This window comes from Pimephales promelas, chromosome 2 (assembly GCF_988280905.1).
Source record: "Pimephales promelas chromosome 2, fPimPro1.hap1.1, whole genome shotgun sequence".
NCBI classification, from domain to species: Eukaryota; Metazoa; Chordata; class Actinopteri; order Cypriniformes; family Leuciscidae; genus Pimephales; species Pimephales promelas.
Window position 1 is genome coordinate 43925611 of NC_142770.1, and position 26592 is coordinate 43952202.

Sequence of the window (26592 nt, forward strand, 5' to 3'; positions counted from 1 at the left end):
GACTGTCACTTATTGAATTGTGACAGAATAGAACTGCTTCCTGAGCTTACAAGAAACTGATATGAACATGAGTTTATTATCTCTGTCTTCTATTCTATTCTTATAATCAAACTCCTTCCCTAACTTACAAAAAAACAAATATGTACATGAGCTTATCTATCTGTCTTTGATTCGACTGTCATTTATTGAATTGAATTTGTGACAGATAGAATAGAACTGCTTTCAAAGCTTACAAGAAGCAAATATGTACATGAGTATATTCTATCTGTCTTTATTATTTTCTTCTATTCAAACTGCTTCCCTAGCTTACAAGAAACAAATATGTACATTAGTTTATTCTATCTGTCTTCTATCTGTCACAATTCAGTAAGTGACAGTCAAATCAAACTCCTTCCCTAACTTGCCAGAAACAGATATGAACATGAGTTTATTCTATCTGTCTTCTATTATTCTATTCAAACTACTTCCCTAGCTTACAAGAAACAGATATGTACATGAGTTTATTCAATCTGTCTTCTATTCTTTTATTCAAACTGCTTCCCTTGCTTACAAGAAACATGGACATGAGTTCATTCTATCCATCTTCTTTTCAAGCTGTTTATTTTATTATTATATTCCTTATTCCCTATTAAATTATTGTTCTATGTAGTTTTTGTGCTAAGTTAATAAATATATCTAATGAAAGAAGTGTGAAAATCTAGTGTGAAAATAGGTAAATATATATCCGTTAACTCTTAACATTCAGTGCCTGAGGTATTTGACAGGTTGTAAGTTTACAAACAAGCTATAGTCTACAGTGGGAACCAGTGATGCGCGGGTCAATGTATAAACAAACCGCAACCGACCGACGTTTTCAACTACCCGCCCGCAACTCGGACCGCAAAAAAAAGTTAAAAAATATTGTACCCGACCCGCTTCCTGACCGCATTTTTTAAAAGTAGTAAATGCTCATCGGAGCGTTATTGGGCCATAGACGTGTAACAACACAGCATCGCAAGAAGACGTAGGCCTACACATAACAAAGGCAAAGCCAGCACTTTGGTCATCATCTTTCATTATTTCAGCAAATGTCTCCCACACTTTTACTCTTTCTATTTGTGTATTTGCGCAGCTTCCACTCCCCAGTCTTCACCTTTTCTCTTGCCGCCTCCATCTCTGCAGACTGCAGTGATCATAGACATGGCCGGTTCGTGAACGAATCATTCTGTTGAACCGGTTCTTTTTAGTGAACCGGTCGAACCTACACTAAATCGAACTGAATCGTTCGAAACAGTTCGCGTCTTGCGTCAGTGCTGATCCACAAGTTAGTTACTTACTTTCAAACATGCCTGACAGTCGCCTCCGAATCGAAATAAATCAATATCCTGAATTATATTTTATTCCAGTAACTCCAACAGTTCACTGAACCGAGACATGTTGGTGCCACTGTTGAGAGAAGTGATGAGCACGAGCAGCTGATACTGCGTACTACCGAACACACAGGGACAGCGGTTCTCGAATCGTATAGAACCGAGAACTGTTTAGACTGAGCTTGTGTGTAATCTTCGTGCCAGTTATTGCAGCCAATAATGTGTAGGGCTGTATATTTAATCAAAAATTGTGTCTAGTACTAATACAAATGTTTAATTGGCATCTTTTTTCAAACGACCCGACCGACCGCGACCCGAATATCATTAAAAACATTTTTGGATGACCCGTAACTGCGGGTAACCGCGGGTGACCGCAGGCACCCGCTCATTTCGGATCAACCCGCGCATCACTGGTGGGAACTAGTTACACCAGGATGGGGCATGTTCGGTTCACATAGTTTTATGTCCATGACATATAAACTCATGAGAACCTATGTTGTGACCTCGAGAGATTCTTACTTAGTACGAGATCCTATGTTGAGAGAACGACATATTTTATGTCGTTTGAGATCCTATGTTGAGAGAACGACATAGAGAGAATGATAAATATATTTATATTATTTTATGTTCTTACATATTTTGTTATTTATTGAAATAACAAACTTCATTTGAAAGTTGTTTATAGGCAACATTGTGCTCAATGTATTAGGCCATATATTAACACAATAATTTCTTGAGTCCGTCCTTATTTTGTCATTCTTAATTAAAAATAAATATAGGCTTATACATATCTGATCATTTCTGGTTGCTATGGTCTCACAGGTTGTTCACACATTTAACTTGTGGCACAAGAAATAGATTATTCCCTCAACAAAGGAAATATAATAGGAAAAATGGTAAGAAATATCTTAAATAAAAATTTTATATAAAAAAATGTATTTACATTTATATTCAAAATATAAAGTAGAGCACAGTCAAAATTCTCTGCTTTTACTGCTGTAATGACAACTCATTGCGTTGTCATACACAATTCATTGCATGTCAGCATATTTGCACATTTGCAGCACCAACCAAATTTTTAACAGTGTTTTCAGATCTGTTTGTATCCAAGTGTGATTGGCATGTTCATATATACCTAAATAAACTGAACTAATGGAGAAATCATACTGTTCTGAATCATGCCAAAATGTTCTAGCTGTGAAAATGCAGAGTAGGCTAAAATAAAACCTACTCTTCCTAAAGATAATGTGTCGTCTTTGCTTAATGTGTGTGTATATGTTTTATAAAAAAAATAAATAAAAAAAAATCAGGATGTCCTAACAAACCTACTATAAATCTGGATGTCCTAACAATTCAGTTGACAAGGTGTTATTTTCCATGATTTCATGGTTAGAACAATACTGTTAAGTGAGATGTTTCTTAAAGAGACCATTTAACATTGCTTAGTATGTCTCTTTAATTTGTAAACTGTTAGGAAATGTGTGTCCCTCTAAACCACAGTGGTTACATGCTGTCCTCGTAAACCATACTAAATCAAGCATGCTATTTTCCATGATTTTATTGTTAAAACAACATTTTTAAGTGTGATGTATCTTAAAGAGACCATTTAACATTGCTTAGTATGTCTGTTTAATTTGTGAACTGTTAAGAAATGTGTGTCCCTCTAAACCACAGTGGTTACATGCTGTCCTTATAAACCATATATACCAGTATGTGTGTGTGTGTGTGTGTGTGTGTGTGTGTGTGTGTGTGTGTGTGTGTGTGTGTGTGTGTGTGTGTGCGTGTGTGTGTGTGTGGTGGGGAATTTAGATTGCTTTGTGTTTTTTTGTTTTGTTCTTCTGCATGTTGGGTGTTTCAACATTTTCTTTTGGGATGTTCGTTGTTTTAGTGTTTTTTTGTGGCATGTTGGGAGTCTCAGTGTTTTCTTGTGGAATGTTGGGGATTTGACTGCTTTCTTTAGGGATGTCAATTATCACTGCAGTCAGTTCGTCATCACTGTCATGTTTGTCATCTGGTGTGATTGGTTTTGGTTTGTTCAGATCGACAATGTAATTATTGTCTGTGAATGAGATTGTCAGTGGACTAATGGACATCAAGTACTCCTCAATGTCTTGATTGTCCATACTATTGATGTCGTTTTCTTGGTTGATGAATTTAGTGAGTAGTGAATTTGTAATGGTTAAGGATACTTCCTCGTTTTGTTGCTCAATTGTGAGGAATCCGCTACATTTAGTGATGTAACTAGTTCCTTTTCTCAAGATTTTGCACGTGGGGCACTGATGGAAAGTGTAATTTTTAGTTAAGGCCTGCTGGGCGGTATGACACTTGGGGCATTGTTTTTTCATGGTGATGGATGCACCGGTGACATCTGTCGTTATGGTGTGAAGAGTGGGTGGAAGAGTTTGCGTGTTGTCAGTTGTGGTAGGTGTAGCAATCTTTTTGTGTATTGGGGTAATGCTGGTGGTGCGTGTTGTGGTTAGCGTAATGTTATCATTAAAGATCCTGGTTGATAAGTTGGTGAAGCTATATGCCCTGCCAACATTGACAAAGTCTATTTGTGTATCCCACAACGAAAGTGAGATGATGCCAGTTTCATCCGCTAGGCAGCAGGTCTTTACTTCACAGTCATTTTCACGGATGGTGACTGTACTAGTTGTGACTATCCATTGAGTACACTGACGCCTCAAATTTGGTGATCTGTAATGAATAAAATGTTAAAAATTGAAATACATCATGTTCATTGATTAATAATAACAGTTTAAGTAAGGAAAAGATCATTATTTGGATAAGCTAAGTTATTGGGATATTTATATTATTTTTGTATTTTATCTAAACATTGTTATATGTACAGTATATAGTAATTCATTGAGATAGTGGATGTGATGGTTTTTGATGATGTGATCAACTGTAATTATAAATATGCATAAAATTGTTTTTAGTGGCATCACGTTTTTCCAAATCTTTGATTTGATTACATTTGAGTCTTAGGTCATGGTTCGATTGTTGATTTTTGTCAATTGGCTAATCAGGAAGCTCTCTTTATTACATGTGCTATATATTTGTTTTACACATAGTCTGTGTGCAGTTTCATTGGATACAGTAGCTATATGTTTGTGAAAAGACCAGGGGCCACACTCGCCCCATGCGATAAGTTTCACCGCCACGGGTCCCCGGATAGGGCCCCAGAGTTTCGTGGCTCTGGATGCTTCCTGAGCCCAGTAGGCCCTCTAATCCTGACTGCTGAATTGACCCTGGCAGACACATGCTCCCATAGAAGTCAATGGGAGACAGAGAGGTGCATAAAAAAATAAGTACACCTGCGACTTATTTGATAGGGTCCCTGTAGGCTGTCTGTGGACAGTGCTTTAAAAGGTCATATTTCACACATGAAGTGGTCACTTGTGGTCAAACCTACTGCACAGGACTCGGGGGACGCAGCGCAACACACTGGTGTAAATTACGACCATTAATTGCACATAATTTGCAAAAGATCATGCTGTCTACAGACAGCCTAGAGGGACCCTGTCTAACAAGTGACAGGTGGGATGCTGTTTCTGACTCTGACACTTTCAGCCGGTGAATCCTGGTCAGGAATCGGGCATTTCAGCATATGTGATGAAATCCCCAATTCCTTACCAGGATTCACCGGGCGAAAAATCTCAAAGTCGAAAACAGCATCCCACCTGTAACTTATTTGACAGGGTCCCTGTAAGCTGTCCGTGGACATGTCATTTAAGGCTAGTTATGCATTGTCGTGAAATGCTAAGTACTCCTACATGTTGCATTGTCTCCTCTGTCCACTTTGCTGCAAGTTTTTAGTAATAAACCACTAACAATCATGAATTATGACCTAATAATGCATTGACAACAAACAGCCTAAAGAGGTTCCGTCAAATAAGTTGCAGGTGGGATGCTGTCCCACCTGCAACTTATTTGAGGTCCATGAGGTCCCGTAAGCACTCCATGGACTGACCACAGACAGCATACAGGGACCCTGTCTAATAAGTTGCAGGTGGGACTCTTTTGTGCCCACCTGTAACTTATTTGATAGGGTCCCTATAGGCTGTTTGGGGACACTGTCAGTAGACATAGGTGTTATAACAAACTAATTACACAGGTTTCGATTACACGAACAGATCAATTAACACTTTGACCAGTTTAAACCATTTTAATAAAGCGCCTAATTAAATTTGAATTATCTAAGCAATACTTGGGGAAAAAAAGGACAGACAAGAAGTTAAAATTCCAAACAACAAAAACTACTTTATTTTGAACGAATATACAGGAAAAAAGTGAAATTTAAATGGAAATGGTGATGGGTAAAAAAAACAAAGGAACAACTCAAAGTCTTTAAAAAATCGAACACTTGAACAATTTTTTTTTTTTTGGAACAAACACTCTAAAAAAAACACACTTTAACTGACTTGAACTATTAACAATAAACACACTTGAACAGTTTAAAATTCGAAGAAGAAAAATCTCTCGCGGAACAAACACTCACGAACACTCGTAACACGAACTCGACGTCTGAAAAACATCAACTCAGTTTCAATGTCTATTTGCGCTGCCTGCGCTTCTTTATGGCCTCCTTGACCTTCTTGGAGACCTCCTTTTGGCGTGTCAGGCCGACGAGGGTCGTGGAGGTGGGGGAAAAGATGGCCTTCTTTACTTTCAGAGGGGACACGTGCCTCTGGGTCGACGGCAAACATTTCAGGGGAGTCAGGAGCACCGTAGCTTTCCCTCTCCGCCGCAGGTACTTTTTTGGGGTGGTCGTCTCCTCCTCCTCCTCTTGGGATCCCACTGCCTCTGCGTCTGACTCGGCCTTCTCCTCCTCTTGGGATCCCACCGCCGCTGCGCCTGACTCGGCCTTCTCCTCCTCCTCTTGGGATCCCACCGCCGCTGCGCCTGACTCGGCCTCCTCCTCCTCATCCTGCTGCTCCTCGTGCTGCGCAAAGTAGGAAAAACACGCGCACACACACACACACAAAAAGACAAGGTAAGTCATCGGTTGTGATGTCGCAAGAGGGATGTTGTAACTTTGCAGTCAAAGGAAAAAGCCAACTCACCCCACTGGAGTCGGGGCTGGACGTCCCCGGCTCCTGGTACTCCGGGCTCTTGGTCGCCTCTGGAGTCGTGCTGCCCGAAGTCATCTCCTCGTCCGAGGACTCTGGAGCTCTCCTCTTCTTCTTGAGGGGCTCCTTCCCCTTCGCGGGCCGCTTGCGTTTGATTGAGGTCGGCTGTTTCGACGGGGAGCCCCTCTCTTCGCCCTCCAGGGCGGTGTCAAAGAGCCTCCGGTGCTCCATGGCCTGCTGGGGGGTCAAGTTGGCCATGTAAAATTTGTCTGCCGTCCTTGTGTCGTGGCACATAAACTTGGACAGCTTGACCCGGTCGTCGTTGGAGTGGGTGAATTTTATCTGGGAGGACAGAGACAGAGAAGAGTAAAAACCAATGCCGCCACCGGCGGAGGACCTCCGAAACGCGTGCCGGAAGCGGCGACGAAGGTGGGGCACCCGGGAAGGCCCATGGACTTCCAGGCCTCTTGGAAGTAGGAATTTAGATTTTTGCATGGGTTTGGGGTCGAAGTGAAAAACAGGAACTTGGCGGAGGCTCCGCCGGGAAGCTGATCTTTGACTCGGAGGAGTCGATTGACCCAACCGAACTCCTCCTCCGTCAAAACGATCTGGGCCGACCCGAAAGCCATGTTCGTTTTGTGGTTGGCCACCTGTGGACACACGAAGGGAAGAAATAAAAATAGATGGATAAATCAATCAATAAACAAATCAATTAAAAAAAAAGTCCACACAAAAACACAATCGGGCAAAGAAGAGTCGGACGCTCACGTTTATCAGGTACGCCTTCTCCGAGGTCGATTTGCGGGCCACCAGAACCTCCTGCATAGTTATGTTTTGGAGAACCCCCCCTCTGTGGCCGTACACGGAGGCGAGCAGCGCCGCAAAGTGCCCGTAGAACCTCCACAGGGTCTTCTGGGTGGGCTCGTTCTCTAGGAGGGCTAAAGACGAGAGAAAAGCACAAAGTTCAAAAGTCCGTCGGCCGGCGGGTGAGAGGCGCGGGGAGGGGACGAAAGACCACTCACTCAAAAGGTCCGGGATGGCCTTGGCGGCGAGTTCCCTGCACTTGCGGAGGGTGGCCTTTTGGATGATGTTGACCTCCTTGCCCTCCTTGACCTGCGTCTGGTGGACGGCCACGCCCCTCTTCAGAGACTTGCGGAGCGCCCCCATCTCCCTGTGGAGGCCGACCAGGGCTTTTTTGGTCAAGCGGCAGGACTGCGGAGGGGTCTCCGACAGGAAACGCATGAAACATCCCACGTTCAGGGCGTAGTGCTGTATGGTGGTCACGGTCATCTTCGCCCGCCGGAGGGAGCTGACCCAGCTGCGAAAACAGAGACACAAACCGTCAGAGAGGCGGCAGAGCTCGCTCAAAGGCCGTGCCCGCGACGGGGGACGCGTCACTCACCCGTGTATCCTGGCGGTGTCGTCCAGGAAACGGAAGTCCGCCAAGTTCTGTTTTCCCCTCGCCATGGCCGCCAAAAATTTCTTGATCCGGTACACCTGGCAGCCGACGTTCTCTTTCAGCTTGGTGCTGGGGTCCGGGCCTTCCCTGTGGCGCCTGTACTCCTCCACGATCTCGTCTGCAAAGAAAAAACAAAAGAGAGAGAGAGAGAGAGAGGAGAGAGAGAGACGACGGCGAGAGAGCAAAGCGTTAGCGTTAGCACGATCACGGGTTAAAAAGAGAAAAGGGGCGAAAGCGTCACACTCACTTAGCGCGCCCACGTGGTCGGGGTAGTGGGGTTGCTCCTCGCCCGGGTCCTCCAGCTGCTGGCTGGTGGAAGGCTTCTCTTCTTCTCCCCCCTCCGCAGTCTTCTCCTCGGACGAGGCTCAGGGCTGCTGCTGCTGCGGGGTGGAGGTGGCCTCCGGCGAAGACTTGACGTCCTCTTCCACGGGGGCGCCTTCCTCTTCCTCCGGACCCAGGGAGGAGAGGAGCCTTTTGACCGCCCGCCCGATTCGGACCGAGCCCAAGGAGGTCGACCTCCTCTTCAGGATGCGATACCTCCGGGTGACCGTCCGGAGGGTCTCGCTGAGGGTGTCGACCTGCTTGCTCAGGTCGACCACCTGGTTCCTGAGGAGCTCCTTGACGTTCTTGCAGCCCTGCTTATCGCACTCCTCCTCCTCCAGGGTCTCTGGGTCTTGGGGGTTGGACGGGTCCTCCTCGATGAACTGCTGCTGCTCCAGGTCGAGGGTGGACACCATCGGAGGAGCGGGGTTGGAGGCCCTCAGGGCAGTCAGCTTTTCAAGGCACACCTTGGCATCCCCGCCGTGACCTCAGAGTGGGTGCGGATGTGGCGGTCGAGTCTGTTGGAGAATTCCCCGCACGCAGGAAGTGGGCAGAGGCCTGCACGGGCATTCACTCGCCTCGACTCCATGGCAAGGAGCAGCTTCCTCTCCTCCGGGTTCTTGACGCCGTGGGTGACCACCAGGTGCTGCCCGAGCCGGGCGTACGACTGCAGACAAAGTGGGCAGGTTTCCGCTGGCATTTTTGCAGGTGCCCGGACGATGGACTCGCTCGCTGGAAGGTCTGGTGCGGACTGACTGGGGTCTACTCGCTGCCCAGAGCCTCTAACCGTACGCTTACCCGAAAATGGGGTGCAAAATCAAGTAATTTGCTGCACACTTACCTGTAAATGGGGTCCAAAATCGAGTAATTTAATGCACACTTACCTGTAAATGGGGTCCAAAATCGAGTAATTTAATGCACACTTACCTGTAAATGGGGTCCAACATCAAGTAATTTAATGCACACTTACCTGTAAATGGGGTCCAACATCAAGTAATTTAATGCACACTTACCTGTAAATGGGGTCCAACATTAAGTAATTTTATGCACACTTACCTGTAAACGGGGTCCAAAATCAGGTAATATAATGTTATAATAATATGAGTTCAATTTAAAGTAATTTACTGTACACTTACCTAAAAATGGAGTGCAATTTAAAGTAATTTAATATACACTTACCTAAAAATGGAGTGTAATTTAATGTACACTTACCTAAAAATGGAGTGCAATTTAAAGTAATTTTCTGTACACTTACCTAAAAATGGAGTGCAATTTAAAGTAATTTAATGTACACTTGCCTGTAAATGGAGTGGATCATCCCAGCCACAACTGAATAGGCTTTCCACGGTCAGGCTGGAACCATTGTTACAGGTATTTTTTTTTTTAATTAAAATAAAAAAAAAAATAGAACATTTATATATCTTTTACCTGTTATAACCTGTTGTGAAACCCATGACCTGTAATTATGACCTATTAATGCATTGACCACGGACAGCCTAAAGAGGTCCAGTCAAATAAGTTATAGACCTGTGTGAACTGACTTTGTTGCCATTTTTTTTTTTTTTAAGATGCTGCTGACGTGCCTCCTCTGCCTGGCCCAGGTTCGTCACCTGCGGCATCACCTCCGGTCGCAGCATGGTATCGTAAATGGGGAGGAGAGGAGGATCCTGCTGCGACTGGCGAGGGGCTGCATTAGGTTGAGGAACCTGGGCTGCCCAGAGTGCGGGGTGGTTTACGAAAACGTTGAGAGGCATTTTATATCGGGCCATGCAGAGCTGATGGTAAGTATAATCTCAAACTAGCATTCTTGTTTTATTGAATTCATTCAAAAAATGTTTTGAATAAAACTCTCTTTTCAGAGAAAGAGGATCAAGTTGTTGACCAGACGACTGGAAAAGGAGGTAGCAGAGAGACAGCTGGAAGAATTGAGGGATGGTCAACAACTTGACCCTCCAATCTCGTCAGCTCCGGATGGCCCTGAAGGAGGAGAGCAGCCACAGAGCCCTGTTCACACAGGTGTTCAGAGCCCTGTGGCTGTTCCGCCTGAATGCCTCCAACTGCTGGCTAGGTTTTGAATGATTTTTTTTTTGTTTGCAATGGGAATATGACTTTTTTTTTTTACAAGATGTTGAACAAATTATTGAGTCTTGTGTGTGTGTCTATTGTAGAAGATTTTGAAATGGAGACTGCTCCTAGCTTCCTGGGTAAGTGATCAACATGTAATTATGCTATATTGTTATTACAAGAACAATACATTAATATCTTTATTTTATTTTTTTTTCATTATAGAGTTACTGATGGCAAGTGAGCCAGAGCAGGAGGTGAAAGCTTTTGGTAGGTATCAGGTGAACAATTGTTTAAACTTGTACTGTGTTGTCATGAATAGGACATTAATATATAAATATATACATACAAAAATAATGTTTTTTTTTTATTGTTCTTAGACGATTTGTTCAAACAAATCGAACAACAGGAAAGACAGCGTGAACAATTTTGTTCACGGCCACAAGGTAAGCAATAGGTCATAAGTTTACATGCACGGAACCAAGTTTTGTTGTTGTGTTATTATTTTGTTTAATGAATTGTTGTTCTTTGTTTCCCCTTTCCTTTTTTTTTTCATTTGCCAAGGGGACACAGACCTCACAACTGTCGACTTCAGTCAATTGTTTAATTTGTAAATAGTTTAAATTACTACTGTATATATTTTAAATATTTGATGTCATAGTTTTATATTATCCACATTTTTATATTGTTATTATTTTATTTTTTTCTGTTCTGTGTCCTGTTCATTCCCTTTATTTGTACTGTTCTTAACTGTGTTCTGTAATCATGTGATTTTCTAAATATACTTAATTATGTTTAAATCATGTGATTTTATACTTAATTAAAGCAGTTCAATCATGTTTAAATAATAAATAATAATAAAAAAAATTGTTCAAACTATGACTGTCTCATCTATTTCACCAGAACATACCAACTATGGCTTATTGACAGGGTCCCTATAGGCTGTTTGTGGACAATACATTAAAAGGTCATATTTCACAAATACAGTGCTTATATGGTGTCCACTGCACACAGGCGTCGCAATACAACACACTGATGTACAGTGCATCCATTAATTGTGTGTTATTAGCCTAAAAATGGACTGTCCACAGACAGCCTACAGGGACCCTGTCAAATAAGTTGCACGTGGGCACAATATGTAGTCCCATTGGGACTCTCTTGTGCCCACCTGCAACTTATTTGACAGGGTCCCTGTAAGCTGTCCGTGGACGTGTCATTTTAAGGCTGGTTATGCATCATTGTGAACTGTAAAGTACCCCAACACGTCTGATTGTATTTCCTGTGCACTGCACGGCATGTTTTAAGTGATAAAACGTTAACAATCACGAATTATGACCTAAAAGTGCATTGACCACCAACAGCCTAAAGAGGTCCCATCAAATGAGTTGCAGGTGGGATGCTGTTTTACGTTTTGGAGTCATGACTGTCAAAAGTGAATAAAAATGATTAAATATCGATTTTACGTCAATCCCTGGGCCCCCCTGAGCGATTTGCAGCCTTCAGAACCCCGGGACTCCGCTGTCCACGAACGGCCTAAATTTTTGAATGGGATAAGTTGCAGGTGGGACGTCCAGATCTCAGCCTCTGGACAGAATTCGGAGCTGAAACCTGCGCTCCTGCGCTCATCTGGACGTGCTCAGGCAGTGCAGTGAATTTCAGGGAGTTTGGAGAAACTTGAAAATTTTACCCAAAAAATCTCAAAGGGGTACCCCTTTGAGGTTTTTTTTGGGTCGAATTTTCAAGTTTCTCCAATCTCTTCCAAATTCACACCATGGGTAGGGCATGTCCAGAGGAGCGCAGGTCATATATCCAAATTCTGTCCAGAGGCTGAGATCTGGACGTCCCACCTGCAACTTATCCCATTCAAAAATGTAGGCCGTTCGTGGACAGCGGAGTTTCGGGGTTCTGAAGGTTGCAGATCACTCAGGGGGGCCCAGGGATTGACGTAAAATCGATATTTGATCATTCTTATGCATTTTTATCAGTCATGACTTCAAAACGTAAAACAGCATTCCACCCGTAACTTATTTGACGGGACGTGGTCTCATAGGCCGTCAGGGGGACGAATAGGCCGTTCGTGGTCACATAGGCGTTCAGGAGGACGAGTAGGCAGTTCGTGGTCAGTGGTCGGGTCCCCGGGCCGTCACCTAGATTGGCGGTGGACGCGTAGGCCTTTCTTAGTCACATAGGCGGTCAGGGGGACGAATAGGCGGTTCGTGGTCACATAGGCGGTCAGGGGGACGAATAGGCGGTTCGTGGTCACATAGGCGGTCAGGGGGACGAATAGGCCGTTCGTGGTCACATAGGCGTTCAGGGGGACGAATAGGCAGTTCGTGGTCAGTGGTCGGGTCCCCGGGCCGTCACCTAGATTGGCGGTGGACGCGTAGGCCTTTCGTGGTCACGTAGGCGGTCAGGGGGACGAATAGGCAGTTCGTGGTCACATAAGTGGTCAGGGGGACGAATAGGCCGTTCGTGGTCACATAGGTGGTCAGGGGAACACGTAGGCCTTTCGTGGTCACGTAGGCGGTCAGGGGGACGAATAGGCCTTCCGTGGTCACATAGGCGGTCAGGGGGACGAATAGGTGGTCCGCGGTCACGTAGGCGGTCAGGGGGACGGATAGGCCATTCGCGGTCAGTGGGCGGGGCCCCGGGCCGTCGACTAGGTCGGCGGCGGACTAATAGGCGGTCCGCGGTCGCGTAGGCGGTCAGGGGGACGGATAGGCCGTCCGTGGGCGGTGGGCGGGGCCTCGGGGCCACAGTAGGTCGCGGGCGGGACGCGTAGGCGCCCCGTGGGCGGTGACAATCTGATTGATTTGTCACCGCCCAAAACGCTACAATCTGATTTCGTTGAGTGCACAAAACATTGTCAGAAGAGATCAAGAGTGTAAGAGAACCAGAATAATCATTTTTATCAAGCTTGTATATTTAAATTCAGTAATTTCACTTAAATGGCAATTCATAGGTAATCTACATTACCATTTAAGTGAAATTACTGAACTTAAATATACAAGCTTGATAAAAATTAACATTCTTGAAGAAAATTTCAAATGGCATTTAGAGGCTTTTGCATCTGAACTCTTCATATACACGTTTTAATCATGATTGCTGAGTGCTCTCCACCCGTGTTAATTATCTGAACGTGCTTCTCCCGAACTTTGTTAATAAAACATAATTTCAGATCAAATTCACTGCAAGCCCCCCAATAAAATTACACTTGACAAACATACCAGTTCGGACATGAAGTTCGGGTTTACCAGTTTTTCTTCCACGATTTCCACATCCTAACTGTCTTTAGGGGCAAACCCTCTGGGATAGAAGAGATGGTGGTGCTAATGTTGCCACGCTGTTGTAGCAGCGTTTGTAGCATCCTCCCCTGGATTTTTTGTGTCTCTTTCATCTCCTCAAGCAGTGTTAAGATGCAAACAAACATGTTGTCCCTGATTTGTCTTTTTGAGGGGTTTCTGGTGACATGGTAATGGGTTGAAACACTGGCCATCTGAGCTAGGCGGATCAAGGAATGTATGTTATAGCTGACAAATTCATTGCCATAAATTGCAGCAAAGTCTGTTACAAAGAGTTTCAAAATCTCCTCAGCATAGTCACAATTGTCAGAAGAACATAAGGCAGGACTCAGAAGAATTCTCATAGATACCGATAGAAGTAAAAAGTTTCTGTACATTATAGTGGGTATATTATTGAGGAGAACAACAGGACCAGTGTAAAGTAAAAATTGACGCAGCTCTGTGGCTTTCCATGTGCTGAATTCGAACAAGGATTATGGTTTCCTTGCAAAATTGCTAGGTAAATATTGCCTGATAGAAACCATAAATGCTAACATTACAACAAAAAACTTCATAGATTGCCTGCATTTTAGTGGCCCCTTTAGCCAAAGAAATATTAACTTGCGCATTGCCCCCAAACACACAAGGTGCATATAATCTAACACAAAACTGGTCACTAGACCTATACCCAACTCATTTAGTGGGGAGGTTGACAGTTGGTGGTGTTGCCTTGCCTCCCAAATTGCTCATCTGTCCTAAGCTCTGCTGATGTTACAGGATAGGCCACCTTCCCATTAATGTACTGGCCTTTTTGAGTGCACCTCTCACACCCATAATAGCCTGTATGGCCTTTGGAACATTTAAGAAAGGCACGAGCAGGTGCATCACAAATAAAAGCATCGGGTAATGGTACCCTGAAATGTACACCATTGTACACAATTCCACTCTGAGAAACAGCTTTCATATCTACAATGAATTCTTGTAAATACTCTTGCACATTTGCGGGTTTAGATGCACCCGAATACATAATCATACTAATCATTTCCTTAATCATACCCAGAATCGGCCACAGACTCATACTGGAGCTACGGAATAAGGGAAATCCATCGATATTAATTCGAAGTGTGAGAGTATCAGTCACATTTGCTAAATGTCCTAAAGATGTTAGTTCAGCTTTGAGAGAATTTGAATTTGGTAGTAGGACCCCCCAGACATTTGCCACACTGCAAGATCTGTCAGTTGACATAATGCTACATTCACACCGGACGTGAATAGGGCGTCAGGCGTGAATGTTAAGTCAATGCAAAGACGCTTTGCGCGCGTGAAAAATTCCTGCAGCACGAATGAGGCGTGGAGCGCGGCGCGGAAGACGCGAATACGCCTCGTTCGCGCGAATTGAGCGTCTGGTGCGGTAAGCGCGTTACACGCGAATGATTCAGTTAGTGCCATTTGTGCATTCATGCGTTTGACGCGAATTCGCGTCTGCCGCCCGAGTTGAAAAATCTTTGGCGTGAATTCGCGCCGCGTTAACCAATCAGGAGCCTAGCTGCTTGCTCACGTGGTGAAGTGTCTGGATGCTTCAATAAATTATTTTGTTAATATGACTAAATGCATAGTGGGATTATGCACAGCAAAGCAAATGTTTTATCACTTAAAACATTATTTCTATATACGAGACATCATTTTGTATTGAATGTTATTCATTCCCAGGGTTCTCAAGTCTCACGCATTGGCCGTGAGACACACGCATTTCGACCGGTTCACACGCCACACTGTATATTTCTCACGCTGAAAAGGCAATGCCAACCAAGTTGTCCTGGCTGAAAGCTTTCTAACGTTGTATACGAGGCGCAGGCAAACAAAATGAAGTTTCCTGCCGCCAGCGCGTATCTCCGCCAGATTGCGTTCGTTACTAGGCAACATATATGCGCGCTGCGTGCACCACTGATCTATACATGACATGTCATTCAGTAGCGCGAACACACGGAAATGGACGGAACATCCTCGGCCACCGTACGTTCGTTACTAGGTAACCAACAACATCGCGCGAACACATGTGTCGTGATGGAGAAGAAGGTAAGTTGGAAGAAGCTCGTCTAACATTTTTGGGCTAGAACATTTAATATGTAGCCCATCGTACATTATTATTGATGCAGTCAAAAACTCTACAACTACTTTGCAACCAGGCTCAGTTTGGCTATCTTACGTTATCTGAAACTAAGAGAAATAGTGGGTATGGAAAAAGGAATGAAGATTTACTGATTTTATTTTAAATTATATTATACTGTAATATTAATAGTCTTTCTAGTTACATTAAGGATGTATTACAGCAGATTGCTCTGGGTAATATTTAATCATTGTCATAATGTTGCATTTGTATTTTTCAAAGATGTCAGGAAAAAAGCAGAAAGATATTTTGTCATTTTGGGCACGAAAGGGTAAGCCCCCTAAAAAGGTTGCCAGATTAGAGGAGACAGTGGAAGAGGTGGTGCACTCTAATCTGTCCATTTGTTCTCAATGTCCCACCACACAATAAATCATTCGTCTAGATAGAAGACGCATTCAAAAATCAAAATGCAATTTTTAAAGATTTGTTTGAAACTGTTTGGAGCAATTTGTTATATTTTTGGTTAGCTATATTTGTAATACTGCATTAAAGAGTATTTGATGTGATGAATTGCTCTGTCATTTATCAGATTTACTAATTGTTATAATTTTAATTTGTTCTGGTTAATTATGAACAATGGGTAAAATTGGGGGCGGGATGGGTGGGGCGGGGCTTCATTATGGCCCCTCCCCTAACCGTGTGTGATCTCACTCCAAGCTTTTGCTCAAACTTGAGAACCCTGTAAAACGATTGAAAGAATTAATAGATCTCAAAGAAACAGGAAGATTATTCCAGTCAGAAGGGGCTTTATACAGAAATGACCTACGTCCAGCTACACTAACAGTTTTTGGAACAAAGAAAAAAGGATGTTGCGAATGTCACATTTTTTTTATTTATATAGCGCTTTTCACAATACAGATTGTATCAAAGCAGCTTCACAGTGATAACATGAAAGTAGTACAACACAGATCAATACTATTGCTAAACACTAAATAACCCCAACTGAGCAAGCCAAAAGCAAGGCGACAGTGGCAAGGAACCAAAACTCCATCAGATTGGATGGAGAAAAAACCTTGGGAGAACCCAGGCTCAGTCGGGGGCCAGTTCTCCTCTGGCTTACATTTATATTGTTTATATATAAATAATAAATATAAATATTGTTTATGCATAAAACGGCGCCATAACATATCGCAGGCTTTGAGTTGTCTCCTCGCAGGCGTTGGTCCTCTCATCGCAGGCGTTGGGGCATCCGAATCCCCGTGAGAGGCTGGAGACAAAACTGGACCTGACGAACGCCATTTTTCTCGGGACAAGCTTCCCGAGATAACAGCAGAAAGGCAAATGGGAAATAATTAGCATAGCTGATGTTCATAATGATTTCCATTATACGGGAGTCGGTGTTAGAAAACCACTATCTCACAAACTCTCCGTAACCCAACCATACACGCCGACCCGTTTGACTAAGGCTGTCGAGCCCCACTGTCGCGGAAATGCGTTTCAGTGGCAAACGGTTCCGTAACAGAGGACTAAAAAGTAAGCATTATGTGAATGCTTGACTAAAGAGATGCGTCTTTAATCTAGTTTTAAACTGTGTGAGCGAGTCAGAGCCTCGGACCCTATCGGGAAGGCCATTCCAGAGTTTTGGAGCTAAATGCGAGAACGCCCTCCCTCCTTTACTGGACTTCGATATCCTAGGAATGACCAGAAGCCTTTAATTTAGTGATCTTGAGGAACGCGGTGGATTGTAGGGCGAAAGAAGGTCCGTTAAGTACGTAGGTGCTAAACCATTTAGGGCTTTATAGGTCAGTAGTAGTATTTTGTAGTTGATGCGGAACTTAATAGGTAACCAGTGTAGAGATGATAAAATCGGTGTTATATGATCATATTTTCTTGACCTAGTAAGAACTCTAGCAGCTGCATTTTGTACTAACTGTAGCTTGTTTATTGAGGATGCAGGACAACCGGCTAATAAAGCATTACAGTAATCTAGTCTCGAGGTCATGAATGCATGAACTAATTTTTCAGCATCAGAAATAGATAGCATGTTACGCAGCTTAGCAATGTTTCTAAGGTGGAAAAAGGCTGTTCTTGTAACATATGAAATATGATCTTCGAAAGACAAGTTGCGGTCTAGTATAACACCCAGGTCTTTTACTGTAGTGGATAAAGTAACAGGACATCCGTCTATATTTAAGTTGTACTGTAAGAGGTTTTCTGAGTAGTTTTTTGGACCAATAAGTAATACCTCCGTTTTATCTGAATTTAATAGCAGGATATTACGCGTCATCCAGCATTTTATATCTTTGAGACACTCTGTCATTTTAGATGAGTTAGTGTTTTCATCTGGTCGTGATGAAATATATAATTGAGTGTCGTCAGCGTAACAGTGGAAATTAATTCCATGTTTTCTTATAATATTACCAAGTGGCAGCATATATATTGAGAATAGCAGAGGGCCTAAAACTGATCCTTGCGGTACTCCATAGTCTACTGACGTTATCTTTGATTTTTTCCCATTTAAACAGACAAAATGATAACGGTCCGATAAGTACGATCTAAACCAGCTTAATGCCTGTCCCTGGACACCAGTGTAGTTTTGTAGTCGATCCAAGAGTATTATAGGATCTATAGTGTCGAACGCAGCGCTAAGATCAAGTAGGACTAGTATTGAGATACAGCCCTGGTCAGAAGCTAAAAGTAAATAATTTGTAATTTTAACTAGCGCAGTTTCAGTACTATGATGCGGTCTGAATCCTGACTGGAATTTTTCATAGATATAATTTTCTTGCAAAAAAGAGCACAATTGAGCGGACACTACTTTTTCAAGTATTTTGGACATAAATGGAAGATTTGAAATGGGTCTGTAATTTGCCAAGTTATTTGGATCTAATTGCGGTTTCTTAATGAGCGGTTTTGTAATAAATGGTGTAAAAACGTCTTAGTGCTGCCCTCTTCAGGTTGAACGGTGGCTACTGCAGTTGAATTTTCCTATTGGATGTTCCGCACTTATGCAGGTTTCAGCTCATCACGCTCTTGGTACGAGCTGCTGTAAACCAGCTTGTTTCGTCAAAACCATTGTAGCGAGTCAGGAGTTGGAATTGCGAGTACTGAAAACGACCAGGATAGAGTGTTTTAGCATCTATTTCGTCCCCTCTATCTCTGCTGGGGTCTGCCCATTTTTTCAGCATTTTTCAAATATTACCAGTGGGTGGAGTCAGGCTCTGACCAGGGGTTTAGTTATCCTTTAAGCAATATTTTTTTATCCTTTTTTTTTACAGTTGCAAAGAGACCTTGTGGATGTTTTGAATGAATTCAGGGGGGACAATTTAGACCTGACCACCCATGTCACTGTCGTGGCCCGCCGGAGAAGAGTGTTACATAGTGCATGTGTTGCTCTTCAGAAATCCTACTTTGAATGGCATAAAACGCCAAACATTGAATTTGTTGGTGAGATGGCCGAAGATTATGGTGGACCACGTCGTGAGTTTTTCAGGTGATTGCTGATTTTAAGTTTTTACACCCCAAAAAAACACCCCCAAAAAATAGGATGTAGTGTTTTCATGAAATGTGACATCTTTGTCTTTTTTTTAAAAGAATTCTCATGAGCGAAGTGCAATCCTCCCTTGGCATTTTTGAGGGGAAACCTGGAAACGTCCTCTTTTCGTACAATCAGGATGCACTGCAGCAGAATAAATTCTACACAGCAGGAAAGCTGACTGCATGGTCCATTCTTCACAATGGACCTGGGATTAAATGCCTTAATCATCACCTTTTCGAAATGATGTGTGGTCGGAGTCAGACCATAGACCTAAGCACGTTTGAACTAGAAACTTTACATGACACAGATATACAACATCGACTGGAAAAGGTATTGATAAATAACAGCAAGACCCGTGTAGTCTAATCGGCTTTGTGTAAAACTAATTCGCTAATTATTAAAAAATACTAGTTTTGAGAAAAGCGCATTTTGACAACTTCATGTCACTGCCAATGGCAAGAGTTCTTCAAATGTCATTAATTATGTCATTTTAGCCATATTTTTTTTATAAGAACACACATTTTCTGGTATTATCACAAAAAAGATGTTTGAAATGCCAACATCTTAAAAGATAATAGTTTTCATTTTAGGGTTTCCAGCATGATACAGCAGTTCATCGCCGGAATGAATGCTTGTGGCAACATGTGGCAAGTTGTCCAGAGAAACTGGGAAACCTTTGCACCACTCTTCACTCATACATCTAAAAAGCTGTCACGGAATGATGTGCGAGGACTCTTTGATATTAAATGGAGTTTGCAAGGCAGCAACAAAAGAGATCAAGAGGAGGACACCATCTTTCTTTGGGAGTGGTGGTTGATGTCAATTGAAAGTAAGTCATTTGTGTAAAATGTATTATGCAAATGTTGCAATAAACTATTAAATTATGAAGGAAAATGGGTAGCTTAACTTAAGAGCATGTAAATGTGAATTTGAAAACTTTTACAGTAGATATTCATACTTGTACACTACAATTTACACTCACAGCTCCAATGTGAAATGTTAAGTGTTGAGATTTGCACTTGCAGAAAAAAGTCACAAACCTAGTCTCAGAGGTGTCGTTTTATTGGTTGGCACCTAGCCAATGAAATGGGACTTTTTTTGTATCACAACACCCCGCCTCAGGTACATTCTAAAATGGTAATGTTGCTTAATGCACTAAGAAAGTGATTTAAAAAAAGTAAATGATATTATAAAACTCAATAAACACCAAACTAAAACAGCATACTAAAACCCACAAACATAATTATAAACTTCAGTGTTTATTTTTGTGCAACATGGACATCAGTGTTTAATTTGTGTGCCTTTACCAACATTTGATTTATAGCCATATGTAGCCTGCCTATTCCTTCAGTTGCGAGCCTGTGCGCTTTAACTGGCGTTTCAGGGTTAGGCCCAGCAGGTGCGCACGGACTGGGTTCGGTAATGAAAGGCTTTCAATGACAAAAAATAATTCAGACTGACAAAATAATAAAAAATACATTCTTCTTCTTTTAAATAATAATAATAATAATACAAATAATAATAACGACATTTTTCTTCTAAATAATAACAAGTGTCATTAATACAAAAAATAATAAAAAGAATATTACAAATTGTCATGCAATTATTAATGTGAATGAATGGTACTCCACATCACATCATCATCATCATCACTATTGTACACCCCAATACATGTGACATGATTCGAAATTGAATGCTAATTTAAAAGACGTGCTATAAAATAAGGCATTGTGATAGGTCATTTCGGCTCCACGTCAGAGAAGTGTCTCTTTGCCGTCTTCCTTGTGTCTGTGCCGTAAGATAAGGGTGTGGGGGAAGCGGAGACGTGAATATTTAGGGGCGTGTTATTCTAATGACGATCGTTTTCGGGCGTGGGATTTATCAAGGGCAGGCATTGCGCACACCTGGATTTCAAAGGTACGCACAGCTTCATAAATCAGGTGGTGAGAGGAGTGTAAGCATAATCTTACGCCAACATATACACCTGTTTCTATGCAAGAATGATAATGACTTTGTCATCTTTGCAGGACCGCAATATGAAGTGCGCAAAGTAATATATTTTAGCAACTGTGTGAAAGTGAAGTACGGCTTTTCTGTACATAGTATGCTGTTTTAATTTGGTGTTTACTGATTTTTAGAATATCATTTACATCTTGTGTAATATAACTAATGCACTAAGCCATGTTAGCAATTTAGAACTTCCCAGAGGCATGGGTGTCGTGACACCATCCCGCACAAAAGAAGTCCCATTTCATTGGCCAGGCGCCAACCAACAAAACACTAATATGCTGTTAACAAGTTCTCAAATTCACATCTACATGCTCTCCAGTTTAGCTACTCATTTTCCTTCATATTTAATCACAATTCTAACCCAGGTCGAAGTAACATTTGTATTTTTCTGTTTATATAGATAACAAACTAGATGTTACTTTGGAGGACCTACTCATCTTTGTTACCGGAGCAGATTCTGTGCCCCCACTGGGTTTTCCACACAACTGTGAAATACAGTTTTATGATCAAGAACCTGGAAGCCAGCGATTTCCATTCTCTTCCACCTGTGCCCTCATTTTGTATCTGCCAAGAGGCATTACAGAAGAGGCCATTTTTAAAGACTTAATGCAGATGTCCATTAAAGGTTCTGTGGGCTTTGGAAAAGTCTGATTAGCTTTCCCGAGGCAATAATGCATGTAGGCTACAGCAAAATGTGCCATAATGTCTATGAAGACATGTCGTTGTCCTTTCAGGTATTCTTTATTTTTTATGTGGTTTCTCTGTTCCAGTGGCAGGAAAGAGTGCATGTTCCTGATAGTGTTTGAACTAGAGCAAAATTGTTTGAATTAACTTAATGTGACCCTCTTGGTGAGGACAGAGGTTCGCTGGGAATACCCATACGCCAAAGAGTTCTGGCTTTTCTGAGGCTATGGCAAAATGTGTCATAATGTCTTTGAAGACATGTTGTTGTCCCTTTCAGGTATTCTTTTTTTTTTTTTCATAAGGTTTCTCTGGGAGAAAATTGTTGTTCTGCAGTTTATTTAACCATAAATGTGTTTATTTGTAACCTGGCTTGTCCATATTTTATTTTATGTTGTTTAACTTATATTAAGCATTAGAGACTTCATCTAGGCTACAGCTGGTTAAATAAATGTATGCAACTGAGGAAAAAAGACTCTTTGTTTGTTTACTTGTTATTGGGATGATTTAACCAAACTCTTATCAAAGCTGTAATATTAAATCCTCGGTCTTTGTCTCCATGAATGAATATTTTGAGCAGTTAGTAGTTTACACTGTTCACACTTTTACTCAAATAGTTTGCTTTGTTGTCAATTAATTCCACCTACCAGTATCTAAATAGATTCTGGAATGCTAATTGCCATGATACAAAAATTGTGAAAACGGCTTTAGAAATAGATTTGAAGCCAATTTAATTTATTTATAGGCTAATGATTCCTCTTAATAAGCATATTGGTAAAATGGTAGAACCAGCCTTATCTGCCAGCCATTTGACTTCTCCCTGCCGCTCAAGATCGTGGACGGTAAATCTCAGGACAGGTTGGAAACCTGTACATTTATATCTGCTGCTTCCTTTTCAGATTTGCGGGAACCAATCACAAACCGGCTTATCCATCTTGCGCGCTATTTGCGGGTTTAATCGATACTCAATAGCTTCTTTTTAGCAAATAAATCGCTCGAGTGGGTGTAAATACCACAAACTTATTTTATTTATTTATTTATTTATTTGCATAACCTGCAAAAATCACTCCATTCCATTGCTGCTTCTGCGGTTACAAATTAGTAATTCAAAAGCTTCTGCGCTCTATTTGCCCAGATTGTTAGTCTGATTGGTTGACGGACTATCCAATGCAGTTATTTGACCTATTCCCGTTGATCTTCTGCAGGGGAAGATATAGCCCAGACCAATGTTTAATCTTAAAGATTGAGCATGGTCTGGTGATCGGCAGACTCTAAAATAGCCTTAAAACCGGCCTTTTTCTAACAGTCGGTTTTGTCGATCTTTGCTTCATTCTTTTAAACATTATAGGCTACAAATCAAAACGTTTTTAGCAGGCTGTGTTTCAGACCATGAGAGCGAAAAGCGCGTTTTTGAGGATTCCACATAGCCTAACCTGGTTTAGGGCCGTCGCCAGCCCAGCCCTATAGGATAGGCTAAATAGCGACTCATTTTGTTTATAGGGGGGCACGCATATTTTTTATTTTCATCTGAGAAACAGAATTCTCACCAAAACAATCAGATCCAGTATTACAGAAGTATAGTAGGCCTACAACATGCAAACTACAACCCTTTGCATTAGCCTGCAGAACTTCGTAAAAACGAGGAACAAAAACGTTTCATTTTCTTCAACAACACCATGATAAAAAAAAACAATACATAGCAAATCAAATATGAAGCCTACATCTGTAGAAGGGGTGCACAATTTAATATCATGTAATATTTGACATTATTTAGGCTAATACATTTCCAGCTCTTTACATTAGTTGACTTAGCAAGATTAGTTAATGAACTAATAAAATAAGGTTTAAATCAAGATATATTTCTATGCTTATTCCACCACACAAATGACTGTTTATAAGGCGACAATTCTTTACATGTAAGATTGTAGGCTGTATCTTGAAGATTATTTATATATTGAATTGTAGGCTATTGTATGATCTATGATCTGTTTATGTGTGTTTCGACATGGCCTATTTTTTGGTAATGAAGATATGTTAATATATATAATATGTAGAAAACGTAAAATATAATTTTTTAAAGCGGCTCATTAGGCAGGATACATTTTATGTGGATATATGGCATATTTTGTCGCCTACATGACATGTCCATAAGGCCAAGAAACTTATGTTTCAACGACATAGCCTAACATCTTGTTATAACGCGAAAAAAAATCGTTTTAACGAAATAAGATCGTTATTAACGAGAACATTAAATATGTAGCCTATGTGGCAGCAAAGAGTAAAACAAAAAAATAAATAAAAAACGTATAATCGTTATAATAGGCTATATCACAACAGAATGATGGTAGTTTAAAATTAGCCTATTATTCACCGTTAGCAAATATGAATGTTTATTTTAAGGCAAGGGCAGCGTGAAAATACATAATTTATATGTGAAATGTGAAATAGAAATATTTTTTACAGTCTATGGAAATAGCCTGTCTTGTATGATTGTTGAGAGCAGCAGTAGCCTAGTCCGCGCTTGGGCTGGAGCGTCATCTCTAGTTGAATCGTTAAAGGCGGGCGTACACGGTGCGATTTTTTGCTGTTTTACGAGCTCGCAGATGATTTTTTTCACTCGGGGGAAATCGCGTGTAAATCGGTTATGCTCGCATGTCGCGGCTCGTATCGTGTGCGAGGAAGATACGAGCCGAGCCGAGCACCTCTCGACCTCCCGATAATTTTTAAGCATGTCGAAAAAGTTCGGGAGCTGTTGGCTTGCATTCGTGAGGTGTATGCGGTTGAATGAGCCGATTTGTCGATCTATCTGAATTTGACCAATCGGGAGCTGAGGAAATCCACAGAAGAAATACGAAAATGGTGTGGACTACTAGAAACACTGCTTCAATTAATGTTTTTATGATGACTTTGTGAAAGGTTAACTAAACAGCATCTGCCGTGTTCCTACTGGCCAGTATTTGGCATATTTCATTCTGAAACAACTGTAGGCTATGCTATTGTTTTTGATAGTGTTATACATTTCTTACAGATTCTTACACATCACGATGATCATTAGGCTATGTTTGTATCCTCCTAAAAGCAATAACAGTTTGTCTACAGCCTAAGCTTTTTTATTAATGCCGACAGAACAATGTTGCCAGATATTGCTACGAAAAACAAGCAAAAACTAACAAAAACAAAGAAATTATATAAAAATCCAAAATAAGTTCAAAGCTTGTGTTTTGAAAATAAGATAAATATATTACGAACCACTTTAATAACTTCCTAAAGCGTGACATTAATCCAAAAAACAAGTCCAGATACTGGCACCTTTCCATTATGTGGATCTTGCAACACGGGATCTGGCACCCGCGCCCTCACTCTCACAACGCACTCAAGCTCACTCAAGCCCCGTTCACGGCGATAGCTTCTCGGAGCAAAATGAATTGCAAACGCTCACATGAGGTGGTTTAAACGGCTAATTAATCATTCAGAGAGCTTGAAATTTATTTTTGAATGTGTAGCCTACCGTAACTATGTCCGTCCGGACGTCCGTTTCGCGGTGCTGAAAACGAGCCTATAGCAAAATAACCACGGCTTGTATCAATGTTTTATATGCAGTTATGAGAGTTTTTAGTGCGGAACTTTGAGCGATTTCTTCGGAATTCAGCAGGTCGTAAAATCGTGTCGTATATCACTGCCTCCATACGATTTTTGTATAAACGCACTCGTAAAGTGTGCCTGGGCATACGATCTTCCGACCGTCAGAATTCGTACCGTGTACGCCCGCCTTAAGGCTCTATACCTCCTTTCGTGTGTTCCCGGGAACTGCTTCTTATGATCTTAAGAGTCCTATTGATCTTAAAAAGCGAAATGGACTATATCGTGAAGCATCTGCCCATATACGTCATTATAATCAGCAATAAAGGGACACACATCAGCAGACACTATAGCGGGCTTAAAACAGCTGCTGCTGTCATTTACTCAATCAGTTGTCAGCTATTGGGTAGTCTTTCGACATTTAAAAGTCATACAACTGACCAACACAAAAGAAACGAAGCAGATAAAAATAGGGTCGGACCTGGGAGTCGAACCTCTGTCACTAAGAGCAAAACGACACTGACTGCCGTGCACGCAGACCACTGCCCTATTGGAGACATACTTTTTGCTGCGTAATCTAATGTATTTCACAGACATGAATGTAAACAGAGGCTTGGATCATACTATATAGTTACATATACGATAAAGGAAAAAAAGCGATAGCCTACACATGCCCAATGAAGAAATAAAAATTTGACAGGATAACATTCCAAAAACAGAACCTTAGAGACAGATCGCTATTCAGATCGACAATCTACTAACGTTACATACGTCTTTCCATCCATTAGATGGGCTGAACTTTGAAGAAAAGGGTGGGGCTGCTTATAATATTATACAAAACGCCGCTTTTTACGCCGTCTTTGTCAGACAGAAGCGCCGCAAATAACGGCGCACTGTGGGTGGCCAGCGGCGTCAGAAACGGCGTCATTGCCTGGATAAAAAAAACGACGAAAATGACGGTGAATTGGCATTTTAAACGCCGTAATTTGCGGCGTTTGTACCACAGGACGCCGTAATTTGCGGCGTCTTTTCGTCTTAAACGCCGTAAACAACGGCGTTCTGAGAATGAAACGGGTTTGGATAGTGGCAAAATTTGACTCATTTGGCTTTCCATAAGATCGTTCACCAGTG

At 41.8% G+C, this 26592-nt stretch overlaps 1 protein-coding gene, 1 long non-coding RNA gene and 1 pseudogene across 2 annotated transcripts in view; 2 read left to right on the top strand and 1 right to left on the bottom strand.

The window, feature by feature from the left end:
* Positions 1-26592, top strand: part of LOC148997565 (uncharacterized) — a 197829-nt gene that overhangs the window by 58075 nt on the left and 113162 nt on the right. The gene's annotated exons all lie outside the window — the stretch shown is intronic.
* Positions 12630-14600, bottom strand: LOC148997568 (uncharacterized; annotated as a pseudogene).
* Positions 18902-21926, top strand: LOC120477259 (G2/M phase-specific E3 ubiquitin-protein ligase-like; the record flags this gene model as incomplete). The annotated part of the gene is made up of 4 exons (XM_089116639.1): positions 18902-19146; positions 19248-19537; positions 19763-20020; positions 21602-21926. Coding segments are annotated over 4 exons (1044 nt in total), but the record flags the coding sequence as incomplete, so codon positions are not given.